Source organism: Podarcis raffonei, chromosome 12, assembly GCF_027172205.1.
Source record: "Podarcis raffonei isolate rPodRaf1 chromosome 12, rPodRaf1.pri, whole genome shotgun sequence".
Lineage (NCBI taxonomy): Eukaryota > Metazoa > Chordata > Lepidosauria > Squamata > Lacertidae > Podarcis > Podarcis raffonei.
The window spans coordinates 56,407,409-56,425,364 of NC_070613.1; the positions used below are offsets into that span (position 1 = coordinate 56,407,409).

Sequence of the window (17,956 nt, forward strand, 5' to 3'; positions counted from 1 at the left end):
GCACATTCAGAGAACATAATAAATCTAAAAGAGAAAATTACTAACAGTTTCCAAGTCTGCAGTTTCTTATGGTACCTTTTCAGATTCTTTTTAATTGCAGTTGTTGTATGTACTAGGAGACTCTGACTGCATGGGCACATTAACCTATAATACTTTACTTCATGGGGTGCCTAACTGGTTTGAAATGTTAGCACAGCATGAGCTCTTTTTAAGGATTATTGATCTTGCTTAATTATGAAGAAGATGACCTAACTGATGCAGATGCCTTTGTCTGGCATGTGGCCATTTAAAAATAACTCACAGAAACAAAACCTGAATGATTCTGTGTGCTGGAAGCAATTTTGAGTGGCTTCCCATGTTGCGCTGGACTTTGCCTCCATATGTGCCATTGTTTAGCAAAGAGAGAGGCTGAAACTAATAAGAAATTGGCTTCTGAATCTGATTTCCATCATGATGAGTTGGGTGTCAGATGATGAAGCTAAATACAGATCAACTTCCCCACAAAATATTTAGCCTAATCCTATGGTTCTCATCCCTAAAGAAACATTAAATGTGTGTAACTACATTTATACTGCAATTCCTATGTACTGCTACCCAGAAGTAAACTGCACTGAGTTCAGTGGGGCTTTGAGACACACTCCCATTCATTATTTGTGGCCTTTACCTCTCCTTTGCCTCTGTTACCTCCTCCGTATGATTGTTTTCATTCTTACAGCCAACCATACAGAGATGGAGCTCTGTGTAACTCAAAAGTCTGGCTACCAGCATTTTAAACACTACTTGATGTAAATAAGCATTATTTGTGGTGTGTTTGTCAACCAATCCTAAGGAATGTAGATGGTTAAAGTCAGAGAGTTTCCACTTGGAAACTGAAACTTTATTGCCATCATGCTGGAGGGTGGAAAATCATGGAATAATGAGTTGGAAGGGACCCAAAATAATCTGAATTTAACCCAGTTCTACTCTGGGTGCTCATCATCTGAGGCCCTCTTCCTGCGTTCCCTCCACGAGAGGTCTGGAGGGTGGCAACATGAGAGGGGGCCTTTTCTGCAGTGGCTCCCTGGTTGTGGAATGTTCTCCCCAGGGAGACTCACCTGGTGCCATCATTATATATCTTTAGGTACAAGGAAAAAACTTTCCTTTGGCCTTTGGCCTTTAAGTATCTGTGGCATTTTAGTAGTAAGTGGGATTTTTTACTGTATTTATTTTTCCTCTTGGTTTTCATGTAGCTTTTGTGGGGGAGCGGTTGTCTGCCTCCCTGTCTGTAAGTTGCTTTGGGTTGCCCTGGGCAAAATAAAGTGACTAACAAATTCAGCAAATGATAATAATGAATAATAAAAAAGTGGGATTATCCATGATCACAGTTAACAAGCAGATCACTTGAGATTCTTGTGGTCACCTTCATTCTTAGAATCCTTAAACCGAAATAACTTGCTGGCATATTTCCATGGAAGAGTCAAAGCCAAGTCTGTAGCTAGTGGCAGTCATTTTACAAAATTTAGAGAAAAATGTTTGTGGTATAGAGTAGAGTATTGAAATGTCAGCTTTTCTTTTGTCTTATTTTTCCCCCTTCTAGGAAGGTGAGCCAGTTCGGCCAGGAGTAGCCATGACTGATCTTGCCACAGGATTGTATGCATACGGTGCAATTATGGCTGGACTTCTTCAGCGATATAAAACAGGGAAGGGAATGCACATAGACTGCAATTTGCTATCGTCTCAGGTGAGGACATATTCTGATATTTGAATAATGAGGTCAGGATTCACTTTCTGAATAATCTCTGCAGTATGGCACATGTGGTAAATTTCACTCAGGAGGCTTATGTGTGTGTTAATAAAGAAAAAAATCACTGCACTATCCTGCTCCTATAAATGACGTGATAGGATATCTATGAGGTTGAATTGATTGCACTAATTTAGCAAACTTTTAAGAGAATTTTAGCAAAATGATAAAATATGCATGTGGACTTGAATAGCTACAAGTCTGGTTCCAAAAATAGCAGATCAACAGTCTAATCTTTGGCATATCTTACTGCCAGGTATGTGGGCAGAGGCAACCTAAACTGACCGAAATGGTTAACAATATTATGGAGGACACATACATGCACCTATCTTTCTATGTACAGTACTTACCTATGATCAGCAATTGTTCTATGCTTCTAAAAAGACGGTAAGCAATTTACCAGGCAGAACAGTTTTATAAGCTGAATTTTAGCTCATGTTGAACAAGACTTGTTTACAGTCTGGTTTGCATACTTTTTAGATTACAAACACGTCAAACCCGGAAGTGCGTGTCCCAGTTTGCAAACTCTTTTTGGATTACAACCCCCCCCTTTTTTTTGGATTACAAACAAAATTTTTGGGGAGGCCCCATTGGCGAAAGTGTGCCTTGGGTTACAACCTGTTTTGGTTTACAAACGGACCTCCAGAACGGATTATGGTTGTAAGTAAACCAAGGTACCACTGTATTTTGTATTTTCATTTTGTATTTTTCTGTTGTGAATGCCCTGGGATTTTCAGATGAAGGGTGGTATACAAATTTAATAAATAATAACAATAACCATTTTTTGTATTTTTGTATTTTATTCCCCCCCAATGTCTCATCTTTAAGTGCATGTGTACTTTGCGGTTCATTAAAATTACCATGAATACTCCCTCTGACTTTGAGTGCTCAGAAGAAATACAGATATTTGTATTTGCATAGGATCCAAGCAATTGATCCTTTTGCTTAGTAGTAAATGCAGAATTTTTTTAAAAAATCTATTTATGTCACCTAGTAAATTATTACCATAAGCCCAGTCTCAGACCCATTGCAAAATGCATGTTGAATATGCCATTAAAAATGTAACTGAAGGGAATAGTATGGAAGATTTATTAATTTGTTATTAATTAATTTGATTTTTAGTCTGTCCTTCATCCATACCAGCGTAGAAAGGGTTTAAACCACTGAGCCTCTTGGGCTTTCCAGTCGGAAGGTTGGAGGTTCGAAAGTGCACCATGGGGGAGTTCCCATTGCTCTATCCCAGCTTCTGCCAACCTAGCAGTTTGAAAGCATACCAGTGCAAGTAGATAAATAGGTACTGCTGTGGCGGGAAGGTAAATGGCATTTCCGGACGCTCTTGCTTCCATCACAGTGTCCTGTTGCGCCCGAAGCAGTTTAGTCATTCTGGCCACATGACTTGGAAAGCTGTCTGTGGACAAATGCCAGTTCCCTTGGCCTGAAGCGAGATGAGCACCGCAACCCCATAGTTGCCTTTGACTGGACCTAACCATCCTTTACCTTTTTTTACCTACCAGGGTGGATTACATCTAAATGCACTGTTAAGACAACAAAGCAACTCTCACTAGGTAAAACATCAGAGAATATACACAGAACAATAATACAATAACACAGCACCGCTAGATGCTTCATATGCAGCTGCTTATCAATATTTTTCTTAATTATATACACGGAGGACTCATATACAGAAAGAAAACTTGTGGGAAGAGAAGGCTTCTGTCTTCTTCCCCAGCACTAATAAAATGAGGTCCAATCATGACTGGAAGCCTTAAGGAAAGCATCTCCTATGGTGCCTCCCCTGCTCACCATCTGCCTTTCCAGTCACTCCTGTGCCTATAATTAAAAAGAAGAAAGAACAGATGCATAGCTGTGTGCTGTGTTATCTAGTAAACATCTTCCAAAGTTAAAGCTGTTACCCTACTGGGTCACCAACCTTTCCTTGCCCAAGGAGGCACATTTGGAATTTTCAAATACTGCCCCCAAAATGCTTCTGAGGTGGACAACATTTGGCCTGTCACAAAATGGCTGCCATTGGAGGCATGGCCACTCACACGTTATTGCCTTTTATTGCATGTTTGTGCCTTGGATACTGGGAAAAACCCCAGAGACAAAAGGAAGTGATGGGGGAACCGGAAGAAAAACCAATGGCCCAGAGCCAGAGAAGAGGAAAAATAATCACATAAACTCAGTTTCTTCCCATTCCTTCTCTTCCTGGTCTGTCCTCCACTCCCTGCTTGCTGTTGCCTTTCAAAATGTGTTGCGTGTCGAGGTCCCCAGGGCCACCCCAATAACTCACACATCACACAGAATTTTGGCCACAACTTTATTAAAATACAAATTTGTGAGTGGTTGCTTAGGCATTGGTTACGACTATCTGCCCCCACCATGGGGGACAGACTGACATTCCGCACGATGCGAAAGTCAGAATAGGGGAATACACTTGGGGGTAGCGACAGAGCAGGGAACCTGCCCTCACCCCAAATGCAACCAGGAGCTCATTGCTATGGCCCGAGCCCCCTTGACAGAGTGGACAAGCAATAGTTAGCCCCCGATTCCTTTAACGGAATCCCTTGCAGCAGCAGCATTAGAGGGGCAGGCACAGCCAATCCATGCCCCTCAACCAACCAAACCATAAACCAATGCCTAACCGCAACCTTACAAGTTGTGACGATAGGCAAAAACCAAATGGCCCCAGCCAATCAGCCAGATGGACAAAATTCCTACCGGGCCCCTGCCCCAAGAGCAGACGACCCCATGACAGGCATAGCAAGGTCAAAGCGAACAACCCTAATTCTAGGGAGGGGGGGACGGGCAATCCGATGCACGGGCGAAAAGAGGAAGCCCTAGCCTCGTGCAAGGAGTTTTAGCATTTCTGGCTGTCAATCAACAAATGACAACATTAACTTCTTCCCAACAACAAGGGAAGCCCCAATCGCATCAGTGGCCAACGAACAATTAGCCGGCCCTCAACTTTGGAGTGTCCTGGCGGCCCCCACCGCAACACGTGCTCTCCATGAAGGAGAACACGCTTCGCATCTCTTCTTCCCAGTCACTCCACTTTCTTCTTGGATTCCAATCTTAGCATGAAAAACTGGAGTTCCTCTCTCTCTACTGAAGGTTTATTAGGCAGAGGTGGTTCTCTTCTCCCTTCTTAACAAGGGGAAAAGGGGAGTGAGGAATGTAGAGGCTTCAAGGGCGCAGTGGGCTGGGGCTGAAGGCTTGCATGGTTGCCATGTTGGGAACACCAGCTCCATAAGGTTTTAATTCTGTGGATTTGCTAAATCAGGCCACAGCTGGATAGTAGCTGATTTCTCACTAGGAGCAGTTCTTTACGAGTTGATCCGAAATTAATGGCTGGGCACCAGCATTCCAAAGTGCCTTGACTATAAACTTTTAACCCCTAACATAAAGTCCCTTTGAAACTTCCCCCTCCACTTACGTTATTTATGATAGTCAACTCGTCTTCTTAGCATCAGCATCTAAACAGTATTCTTTAGACGATAGTAAATAAGAAGGAAGTGGTTTTCATACTTGTTTCCAATTATGAAACTGATCTGTGTCTTCTGTTGTGGCCTGAAAATATCTCTTGGAAGTTTTTATAATATCATTCCTGAATTTAATTGTAACCAGTTGAGGAGCAAGCAAACAACAAGAGTCCTGAGCCATTTCAGTTTCTACCATCTGCCTCAGTCTGACATTAAGCAAGGAATCTTACAATTCCATAAAATTCAGCTGTCTTTATTGTGCATTCCCCCCCCCAACTTCTGCCAAGGAAAGAATATCACTTTGATCCAGAGAGCTACTCGACCAACCACTGTGTGCCTATTTCCCTCTTAGCCTGCACCCCTATGCTGTGGGGTGAGATGCTTTCGAAACACAGGCGCTTCAAGAGGTTTGCAATGCAATATGGGAGGCTGCCGGTTTTTGTTTTTTTAAAGGAGGGGGATCCAACACACCTAACTTTCACCCCCCTCAAGAAATTCTTCTGCATTGCCGCCTCTAGTCAGCATTGTTAGCATTGCACATTTACTGGTAAGCCTCTTTTCTGCTTCTAATTACTTAATTTCATGCTTAAGTCACAAAAATATACAGCATTTTCTTTCAATTATAGATCAACTCTGGTTATGGTACTTTTCTTTCCCTTTATTGACAAATTTTATGCTTAATGATATTTTATCCCATTAGCCATTAATTCTTCAGTGCAATGCGGTGACTACAGTTGTTCAGATATTGGTGTCTTCAAGATGGGATTCCTGTATGTCAGGGGTGCCCAAACTTTTTTCAAAGAGGGCCAGATTTGATGAAGTGAACATGTGTGAGGGCCGACCAAAGTTTTTTAGAATTGAAGTTGTTGAGCCACAGGGGCCAGATTAGGCCCCCAAGACGGACTTTGGACATGCCTGCTGTATGTGGTTGCATTTGGTTGAGAAGGTAGTGTTGACTGCTGTAACATGATTTGCTACAGCACAAGTGTGCTGGTCCTGGGGGGGAGGTTACCGTTGGCGTGGTCAAAGTCCGGTCCTGGGTCACGAGTCTGGAAACAGTTCACAAAGAGCGAGGCGGGGTCCGAAGCAGGAAGTCGGGCGGGACGGGAACTCTGGAAAGACAGGTCTGGGTCCGGGCAGAAGCAGGTATTCAACGACGTTGCTCCCGCAACCTGGGACCGGGCTGACTGGCCTTTATCTTCTCTGAGGCCAGGGGCAGTCCCGGCCCCCAGGAGACCCTCCTCTCCTGGTCTTAAGGCGAGCACTCCTCCTGGGAGAAACCAGTTCCCTCTGCCTCTCTGCCCTGAGCCTCTGCAGCTCAGGAGAGGACGGAGGGTTACTGGACCCAGGGGGAGACTCACCTTCCCCTGACAGGGCTGGGAGAGGCGCACCTGCAGGCACTGTGTCCTCAATCACTTCCGGAGCCAGAGTGGAATCACCTGGTGCCTGCTCCTGGGGATCCGGCACAGGTGCAGGCGCTTCAGATCCAAGGCCCTGCCCCAGCTCAGCTGGCCCTGGAGGCGGGGACTCCTGTGCAGGCTGGGGTTCCTCCGGTTCAGCCTCTGAATCGGATTCCCAGGCCATCACAACAAGTCCTGCCAGCACAGAAAACTCTTCCTCAGAAGAACTGCACTGGCTTCTCCTTTGCTACCTGGCTCAGTTCAAGGTGTTGCTATGACACTACAAAGCGCACAAGAGTTTATGACCAGTTTACTTCAAGGACTGTATCACCCCATATGTGCCCACTTAGATGGGCAGAACTGGCACTTTTTCTTCCAGTTCCTTTTCTTCCAGTTGTATCTTTCTCTATTTTTCTCACTTGGGTATTCTGTGTTCTCTAAAAGAAACCTAAGATACATGTGTTCATCATTCATGCAAACATATGCACACATTCCAACCTCTGTATTTCCATTTGTCTTCTGCGTGCAGCTTCTCGTCTGCAGGCCCGCTGATTTCTCCTCTCCTAAACCTGATAGTTTGTCTTTCCTTGTTTGGGGTGCAGTGTTACTATCACACCTGCTGTTTTGGCCAAACATATTTGGGGTGATCAGATGCAAGGGAGGCAGAGAGCTCAAATACCTTTTAAAAGTTCCACAGAAGATGGAATTTCAGGAAGCACAGCTTGTCATGCAGGGGTGAGAAAAAAGAGATGTTGAAATATCCTCTGCTCAGCAGCTGTTAAACAAGCTGCACTTTTCACCAGCAATTAATTTTTTGTAGATAATCATCTGAACAAAGACAGACCATGGACTGCCAATTCCATGTCCTCCAGCAAGTCTCAGTGTTGCTGCATTGATTTATTAATCACATAATATGACTTTTAGCTTTAATTGGGTTGTTCAGCTTATTTTGTAGCTGTTGCTTTAACAGTGTTTTATAGATTGTAATTGATTCACTTATGATTTGTTAATAATTCTATATTATTTATGTTGTATTTATGATGTTCTATTATGTTCTATTATGCTAATAATATTTATTGTTTCTAAGCTGCTTTGGGATTCATTTGAATGAAAAGTGGTATAGAAATATAATCAGTCTCAAATAGATTGGAATGTAGGCTTCCTAGGTCCAGCATTTTATCCACCAAAGTTCACTAGCTGCTAGCAACCATAACATAAATCAGGGGTCATCAAGCTTTTTGGGTCTGTGGGCACATTTGCAAACTGAATAAACTCATGGACACCCCACACGCACCACAACCAAGAACACACCACAACCTTCTCTATTAGCAAGTGCAGAGTTCTTCTTTTGAGCCCTATTTCACGATTCAGTTGTAGGAGGGGGGACTGTGTGGACATTAAGGAAGAGCCTCCACCATAGCTGTCAAGTGTCCCTTATTTGAAGGGACAGTCCCTTATTCCAGCGCCATGTCCCGCTGCTGTCCCTTATTGATAGATGTCCCTTAAATGTCCCTTAAATGATGTCCCTTAAATTTCAAAGGAAGCAGCTCCTCTCCCTCCCTCCCTGCGGCCAGGGAGGAGGGAGGCTCCAACTGTGTTGCTTGGCTGTGTTGCTCACCCAATAAGTCTAGGAATGACTGGGGGGAGGAGCTTGCATGCCTTGTGTGTGGCTAGTTAATGCAAGCTGAGGGGTTTTTTGAATGCTGGACGCCATTTTGTTGCAAGTGCAGTGCAAAGCCAGGCCGGGGAGCCATCTTAAGTTGAGGCTGCATAGGCCTTGTGGTGCATGTGATTCAGATTCTATTCAGTTGAACCTCTGGTTACAAAGTTGGTTGGACAGTGTTCTCGAAGCTACCAGCATGAGTTTGACCAGACTGCAGGAGGACAGGAAGACTGGAGTGCCTGGAACAAGTGAGGCTGCAGGTCCCTTATTTTGGCTGCTGGTCCCTTATTTTCAAGGCTGCTGGTCCCTTATTTTCAAATCTGTAAGTTGACAGCTATGGCTTCCACAAGCACAGGTGCACCTGTAGGTCTCATGTTGGCAACCCTTGACATACCTGGATTATTTTCATTTACGTTTGAGAGAGCTTTGTATTTGCTTCTCAGAATGTTATCTGCTCAATCAGCCACATTATTTTTCATCAATCAAGGAAGATACAGATATAAGGTTATTTATTCAGATTTTGTTAAGTGCAGAGGGGCCTGCAACTGAAAGAGGCCTGAAGAAATGCCAGAGAGGTTTTTTTTACCCAACATGATCTTTTCAGCATTTGCACATTTTGGGCAAGTACATATCTGAAAATGCAGAATCAAAATAAGTTTGAAAATAAATTTTGTCTTCTATTTGTGATAATTGTGGGGTGGGTTTGGGGATATGTACAGGTTGGGGGGGGGGGAGAAACCTCTGTATGTATTTAAACTCTGTATGCCCAGAAAGTTAATACAGGCAACTCCCGACTCACGTGGGGGTTGCGTTCCTGGCCGCTGCCTGCATCAGTCTGTTCTGCCCCTGCCCCATCCTCTTGCAGTGCCAGAAATGACACGTGTGTCATCCACAACTCAAATGCGCACGAGTGGGGAGTTGCCTGTATTAATTCAGCCATATCCTAAATCAAATAGAGTTCTAAATGACACTTTTCTTTTGAGCAGTGCTGTCTTTTGACATCTGAATGGCTGAACATGCATTTGTACTCAAGACAACACAAAGTGTTCAAAGGAATGCAAAATAGCTGGGTGATCAGTGGGCGCATCGGAGCTGCAAAGATGGAAAGATGAATCTCTCATGTTAAAAACTTGTCCCATTTCAAACGCAACTTGCCTCCAGAGATTTGTTCTGTATGTTACCTCACGGCTCAGTAGGACAAAAGCACGTAGTAATAGGCAACTTTCAAGTGTCTTTTTAGCCTTAAGGCCACTTTTTTTGTTCATTCAGTTACCACAGTGTAGGAATGTAGAGAGCCATTTGCCGCCTTGATCTCTCTGTCTGTGTAGTATGAAGCAAGAGTTCGTAGCACTGTAGACTGCGGTGTAGACGGTTGAAAGAAAGCATGCTTTTGAAATATTTCCTTTAAAAGGCATCCTGTGAAAGCAAAGGGTCATTGCTATTTGAGGATGCTTCATTTTCTCAGCAACTAGAAAGACCTTCCCAGCTTAATGGAAATAAGCAAAATTCCTGCCCTGATGAAACCACATGCTGTAGAAAAGTTGATCACACGTTGGTTGGTTTTTAAGCTCAACACTGAGCTGGAATAGGGTAACATATATTAGTAACATGCATTGTTTCTTACTTATAAATCTCTTGAGAGTTCTTCATGGTCTCCACTAACTTTTATAGAATTTCACAGGCCTCTTCCTGGGAACTGGCAGTGCTGATGTGGGTACCTAGCACATGATTTAACCAACTCACTTAGCCAAATCCCAAGACGTTACTGCAGTTGCATAGATTCTCAGCCATGCAGAAAGCTACTGTTTATTGGTAATAAATACATTGCATGAACAAGCAGCTAAGAGAGAGAATTTAACCATAGCAGCATATGAAAGCAAATTTGCTAACCTCTGGTTACCCCTACTGGATATCACCCAATAAGATAGTTCCTTCTCCAGCAATTGATGCTGCACCCTAGAAATCTGTGAGGCTTTTATGAGGATGGGGCTAGCCTTCCCTCTGCTCACATCTTTCAACAAGGTATTGCCAACACTCACTGCCATACATCTCTCACCCTTGCATGGCATTTTGTTTGCCTGAGGATGGCCAATTTTGACATTTCACCATTCTGATCCTATCCTTTGATGTCATCCATAAATGTGCCAAGTATAAATATTTATTGGGCAGGGCTATGAAGCTGTTTTGTGTTGAGTTTTGTTGCTTTTCACCACTTCTAATTGTGGTGGATAAACTAGGAGGAAATACATCTTTGGGGTGTATCTAAATTTAAGAAAGCCATATGAAGATGCAGAATGCCCAATTATTTTCAATGAATTAAGATAAAGAAAATGGTTTGTTAAAAAATTATTTCCCATCTTAACTTAACTTAACTCTTAATACCCATGCTTGCTTGGGACATTACATACATATTATTTTGACAGAGTCACAGTAATGACACTTTGTGGGATTTTTAAAAGCCTCTTGAAACACGATTCCCTCTTTTCTGCCTGTTCTTCCCCTCTGGCACTTAGTGTCTTGTTTCCCTGGCTGTCTGATTCTAATGTTTTAAGAACATTAAGTTTTAGCATTACAAGGGGGAATTTCAGTTTTGCTCTGATATTACTAGGTGTGTAGAATGAAACATGTGACATGATCATCCTTTGTGATTGCAGACAGAAGAATTCAAGTGTGTGTGTGTTCAATACATTGAAGAAAGAGTGTTTGGTAAATATAGACAGACATGGTATATATTTACAGCAGGTAGGTCTGTCTGTGCAAATGAATGAATGCTGAGACTGTATCTTTTGGGACATCTGCTTTCATGTCTAAAGGCCACCCCTTTGGGTTTGCTACTTAAGATGGAAACAAAAAATGCCTTGTAGGCTTTAAAGAAAACTCTGTAACCTGCAGACTAAATAATTGGGTAATGGGATGTATTATTTTGTCTTAGCTCCTAAGGATTGCAAAGCATTTGGAAGCTCTGATGAATGTTAGCTCTCTTGGAGCTGCTGTGGCCCTAGAAGAAGAAGAAATTCAAAATAACCGCAATTGTCTCTTCCCCCAAACACATGCAAACAATAGACCCAAACGTATTAAGAAGTAGGGAAATGATCCTATAAAGCAGTTTCCTACTCCTTAGGGAATTCTTTGGTGAGGAAGAAGCTACTTGCTCACAAGTAGCTGGACCAGTAATCTGCTTGGATGGACTGCAGGTGGGTCAGGGTGAGGTCGACTGGTGCCTGCAGGCTTCAAGACTCCTGGTGGGTTATGAGCATCCCAAGGAATCGTGGAAGAAGGGGAAGCCTCAAGAAGGTTGGGGATATCCACTGATGTGGAGGTGCATATTGGGATGTTTACTCCTCCCATCCTCCGATGAGCAGGATTGCTTTGGCCTGATGGGAAGATGGAAAAGGGAGTTCAGCCTGTATTTCCAGAAGGAAGAAGCAGCTGCCTTAAGCTCTGAGAAGACTTTGGGACCCAGAAACTACAGTTCTACATCTTTGCCGCTTTCAGGGCTGGCAAATACGTTTTGCTGCCTAAGACAGAACAGCGAATGATATCCCTCACCCCACAAGTGAGGTTGCCTGGTGTCCAGGGATTGTCAAGTCATTTTAGAATCTGAGGCGGAAAAGGAAGCAAGCACTATTCCTTGGTAGTAGAAATAAAACAATAATAACTAACAATGTATTCATTTACCATTTTTTTTATACCACCCAGTAGTAATATGTTCTCAATGTTGTTTTTTTGTGGCACCTCTAAATCAGCTGCTTGAGGCTCCAGTGGCTGCTAGGGGTTGCATGTCTGCTGAAGAAATACTGGGTGTTGAAGAAGATTCTGCTGTGATTTAGGATGTATTCTTAGTTTGCCCATCACAGCCTACTGAGTCCAGCTGTTGGCTTGTGTGAGATGCGAGTGCACCTTTGAATGCTTCCAGCACATTTTAGGTAATTGTAAGAGGCAATTGGAATATCAGCAGGCAATTGTCTTAGGAGTGGGAAACAATTAGCCCTCCATATGTTGCTAAACTACAGCTCCCACCAGTCTTTGCAAGTGTGGCCAATGGCCAGGGGTGATGGGAGTTGAAGTTCAGCAACATATGGAGAGGTAGAGGTTCCCCACATCTGTGCTAAGCCGTACGGGCTCCCAGAGAGGTGATCAATTACCTTTTTAGATGGTAGGCAACAAATAATAGATTTATGGAACAGATTATCTGTTGTTTTTTTTAAAAAAAACATAGACTTCGCTTCTGACACCTTTTAGTGTCCCAGAAATAGCGGGGAATGGTTCTTGGTAGCTTTGCCCATAAGTGCCAGCCTACAGGAGAGAAGACTTGTAAAATGACTATTTCTGCTGATAAACCAGATTAGAACAAAAATACTGGGAAAGGCTGCTTTCCTTGAGTCTGAACATTTCTCTAAACTCATATTTCAAATATCTGTGGAGAAACTGCAACCTCAAGATTTATACTTCAGAATTTGACATTTGAGTTTTAATTTGGTTTTTGGCTCTTTGTTTCCCGGATAATTTCCCAGATAATAATTATTTTTAATTAACACTTGAACTTCAAACGTAGCGTTTGAAATTGAAATAAGACAGCTGAAATATTAGGTGTTTCTCTTGATTATGTGTAATAAGTTTTGCCTTTCATTTTTTTCTTTAGCAAAATAAATTGTTTCTTGCATAAAAGATATTTGTTTTAAATATTTATTTGCAAAACAAAGCTTTTTCAATGCAGCTCATATATAGAAAGTTCCAAAATAAATCTGTAGTACAAAACATAAATACAGAATCATTTCTGAAGCACACCAGCTAAGTCCACCTTGGTCTCTAGAAGCTGGGATAAGGGAGAGCAAGAACAGACAGTGACATCCTTTTAGGGGACCAGACAGATTCCAGATCTGGCCTGATTTAGGAGAATTTATAACCAGGCCAGACCAAGAGCCAACACTAGAGCCCCAGGGAATGGAGCCGTGCTGGGCCATGGAAGAACAAAATGGCTCTTTAGCCTCAAGTGGCTTGGCACCAAATTCTGTGTCCTAGTTAATCCTGGCAAATACAAAAAACCCCCAACATTTGATAATGAAAAGCACCTGACCATCTTCTTATGAAAGACTTTTATAACGATCCCACTTTTCTTTGATTATGTGATGATCTAGCCAGCGTTTATAGCCTTTTAGCTCACCTTGTAGAAGTAATTCTCTTCCTGTTTTCCTACAGAATAATTCATGCCCTGAAACGATGCTTTTTGACTCGAATTTGGAGGGCATATGCACCTTCATTCTAAAACGCTATGTAGTGTTGCAGACATCTCCATACATTGACACTGCCTTTTTCATATTTTCATGTTTGCAGGTCGCCTGCCTTACCTATGTAGCAAGCACTTACCTAAATTGCAAGACAGAATCCAAACGCTGGGGTACTGCCCATGCAAGCATTGTTCCTTACCAGGTAAGCAAATGGGGCAGGGGCCTTTTTCTCATTCTGTGGTTTTTGATAGCTTTGAAGTGGACAAACGCTTTACTTCTTGTGATCTGCAGCTTGTCTAGTTAGAAAAAAGGTTCTATTCACTTCCTGCTTGTTGTACTTTGCGTATGTACTCATCACCAAGCAAGTTAGTAACAAGAAATTGGATTCGAATGGATCAAAGATGTTAGTTATGGTGGGATGGCTTTAACGTGGTTTTATGGGCTTGATAGTTTTATGCCTGAGTGGAAAAGCATACATCTAATTTACTGAACATGGTTTGCACTCCATAGCACTTACAAAAAGAGAAAGCTAGCTTTGCGCACCAAATGCATAAAGACCACGGGGGTCTTATAAAAGATTTATGTTGTTTTTGAGCCTTTGTGTATTTTAAAGTGTTTCTCTGTAACTATGAGAGATGGAAACTTAATGAAAACCAACCTTTCAAAGGAGCCAAGATTAATACAAAACTCCAAATTGCAAGGCCTGAATATTTATACAAAGTGTTTGCAACTGTATTCCCATAGCAGTATTACTCTATTAGTATATGTAATGCTTTTATTCCTGTTAATGGTATACCAATAACCACTTCCACCTTCATCATGTTCAGTTTAATTAGGTGGGCATTGTTCATTTTCTCTCAACTTTTTCCTTCCCTTTTTTGGGAGGAAAGCGAGAGAGAGAAAAATAAATACAGATAGTGCCACCTGAACTTACAAAGATGGCACCATTGCTAGAAAAGCCATTTAACTGCTTATGTCACTGGTTTGGTTGCCAGCTTTTAATTGTCAAAATACTGTCCCCAGATAAAAACTATAAAATAAAACATTATAGTTTGTAGCCATAGTGACTGAGGGTGCAAAGGTTGCTGATTGAGATAAAAATTCACCAGGAAGCAGGGGGGTGGGGCGTTGTTGAGTCTCCTTCTTTGTAGATATTGCTATCTGAGTAAGTTCATCATTTGAAAGGACTGGTGAGCTTGTAAAGTTGTAAAGTCCAAAATGCAGGACAGGGACAGTAAAATGATGTCCCTGTTGCAGAAGAAGATGCACCATATAGGACAGGAAAAGGTTCAGTAAATATGGCTTAGACACATGGAGTATCAGGGGCATGGAGATTATGTTGGTCCCAAGGATGGCAATGGAAGGCAGTCTCTTGGGGTGGGGTGGGGGAAATACATATTGGAGATGGTCAGATGTTTGTTTCTCTAGCTGAGAGTGGTTCAAGGACCAGGGAGCAGCCAGAAGACCTTGTAAGCGCGGGTCAAAAAAATATAATTCTGCTACTTAGGTGTGGTAGTATGACCGGCCTGTACACAGTGCAGTTATTTGTAGTAGAAATATTTGTGGGTTTTACATCTGCTGTTTTGTTAGATGTTTGCTCTGTCTTACGTAAAACTGCTCTGCATTCCTTTAACAGATGGTTAAACCGAGTTTGAGTGAGTCTGTGGCCAGACAAAGCATCAGCTAGTCTGGTGTCTTTTGGAGTAGAACCCAAGAATGTTTAAGTTATAATCCCCAAAGATATGATGCACTACCTTTCTGCTTCCTGAAATATAATATATAATGACTAAAGATTATATTCTTCTAGGAAGTCGTATGTTTCCAAACATTTTGAGGTGGTTAAATGTAGATTAAAGCACACTGATAAAATTATGTAAATAGTATGTTGGCTAAGGGTTGTTGTTTTTTAATCAGTGAAATTCAGGAGAAAATTGAGCTGTTTTTTTGCTTGAGACTGTTTAAAAATTGGCGCAAATGTGTGTTCAGACAAGCTTTAAATTACAATTATGAAAAGATGTGGACTTTGCTATGGTACTTTAAGAATGTCAGAATGTCATTAAATCATGGAGGATTAAATAACCTTTGGGAATCTCTTTTTAACAGATGTTTCATTTTTTAAAAGTCAATATTTTCAACATCTGGGTCTCTGTGCATGACACATCCCTGAACAGTGTCATGCAAGAAAAAGGACCAAAATACAATACTTTGTTTGTTTAGTGTTTAAAATGTGTTTGTAATCAGCAAGTGTGTTAGTTCTAATTGTACTTAATCTTGTGGGATGCTTTCAGTTTTATATATTAAATGTTCGCTTGCTTTGAGTTTTATTAAACTTGAGAAAGTTTAGTAGAAACTGGAGCAGAAACTGCCTGCTGGAAAATATGAGTTTTGATATCTGTGAGATGGTTTGTACTTAACACTAAACCATGGGTTACTGCTATGTGGATGATCCCAGGTGAACTGTTTGTGCGTCTTCTGCTTCAAGATTTCATTGAATCTTGTTTTAGGATTATGCATGAACTATCCAATTTAAAAAGCCAACTTCATAACCAATAGTTGGCTTTTTTGAAATTGGCTTCTTTTAAAATTGATCAGAATGTTTTAAACCAAATTTCCTACTTGGTTTTTAGCATATTCCGGGCCATTGCTCCAATAAAGATAGGGAAAAATACTTGCAAACTTTAAAACAATAGCTAATATATTTGAGACAATATTAGCCTAAGAAACAACATACTAATAGTTGCAATGTCCAGCTTCTATGACCCAATATGCCCACACCTCCAGGGGAGTGTTCACTGTGAGATATAATTGAATTGCATCTGGCTTAATGCTTGATTTGGATGCACAACACTGTCAAACATGGCATCTAGTACTATTCTAGTAATAGTCAAGGAACTACTTTTGGCCACTCTAAATCACAGTGTCCCCTGCAAGGTCGAAAAAGATCCACTACTTCTTTTGGGGCCACCTCCTTTGTCAAACAATGGGGGTGGCCCCAAACACATTGTAGGGAGCACATCCCAGTTCCTTATTAATTACTAACCCCCATTGGTTATTATTGATATGGGGCCATCATGCTTGACTGTGTCTTGTAGATGACTAGTTTGCATGTGGTTATGAGAGCACTGATTATGGGTGTAATGATTTAACACCAGCAAGTGTTAATGCTGCTATAGAAAGTAAAACCTACAAGATCAGGCTTAAATATTGGAGGGAATTCCGTCCCCCATTATGGTTCTGCTGATATTCAGTGTTTGCAAAGTTAATTTTCCAAAAAATGGGGGGGGGCACATTTGACCCCATAGCAGTGGAGATACTACAAAATCAAGTGACTACCTAGTAACGGGGAATGGGGAAAAAGCCATTTTGCATTGAGCTGGACATTGCAACTTTCAGTATGTTATGTTAGCCTGATTGTTCTCTCAAAAAACCATTTCTCTTGCAATTATTTTAAAGTTCAACTTTATTTTTATTGGACTATATTTCCATCTCAAACCTGTAATAATAACACATGCACCTTTATTACTGAAACTTGGAAGAAGGGCTTAGGGTGGTCAGAATGAAAGTGAATCAGCCAGAGACCAGCATGGCTGGATTCAGGGAGGCATGCAGCTGTTTGCAATCTATCTGACAATCACGGTCCTCCTGAGCCATTGTTCCACAGTCACCCCACTTCACTGTACATTCAAACCAGAGAAACATTAGCCCTGTTATATTAGACCCCGATTCACAAGCAAAGATTTCCTTTTATTGCCATAAGATTTGTCTCTCCGCTGGGGGAAAAAATGATAGTTGCAATCCCGTATTCCCTTGTCATGCTAGCGGTGAAATTATTCTCCTCGCACAGCAATTTACAAGGTGTTTTCAATAGCTTCAGAGCATTGTGAGTGGACCAAGTCTTCTTGGAATGGAAATGTGAAACTTCCATAAAATAATGCTAGAGATGCATTTGGCTTGACTTGTTATCTTAGTTTATGATGATTTCTAGACTTAAAAAAGCCGTTATTTGTATGGATTTAACCTTCTTTGATGACCTTTTGCCATAGACAAAAAATTATGTGAGATGCAATAAAATTGACCAGTTTTACATTACCGTATTTTTCGTCCTATAGGACGCACCGGCCCATAGGACGCACCTAGATTTTTTTTGGGGGGGGGGATAAAGGAAAAAATTTATTCCCCCCCCCCAGGTGCGGGACTGTGGCGGGGGAAGCCCGAGCTTCCCCCAACCCCAGCCCCCAGAACAGGCAGCTCTCCGCAAGCCGTGGGAGCCCAGCGCGAAGTCGCGCCGGGCTCCCACAGCTTGCGGAGAGCTGCGCAAAGCCCGCTCTGGGAGCATGCGGGGCTGGGGGAGGGGGAAGCCAGCCTCCAAACCACGTCGGGAGACAGCGGGATGGTGGCGTTCC

General features: G+C 42.0%; 1 protein-coding gene across 3 annotated transcripts in view; it reads left to right on the forward strand.

Annotated features, from left to right (window-relative positions):
- SUGCT (succinyl-CoA:glutarate-CoA transferase) overlaps positions 1-17,956 on the forward strand; it is a 291,279-nt gene that overhangs the window by 37,421 nt on the left and 235,902 nt on the right. For all 3 annotated transcript variants that reach the window (XM_053359422.1, XM_053359421.1, XM_053359423.1), the window contains exons 8-9: positions 1,577-1,720; positions 13,660-13,755. In XM_053359422.1, coding sequence (XP_053215397.1) covers positions 1,577-1,720; positions 13,660-13,755 — 240 coding nt within the window. The remainder of the gene's footprint in view (positions 1-1,576; positions 1,721-13,659; positions 13,756-17,956) is intronic.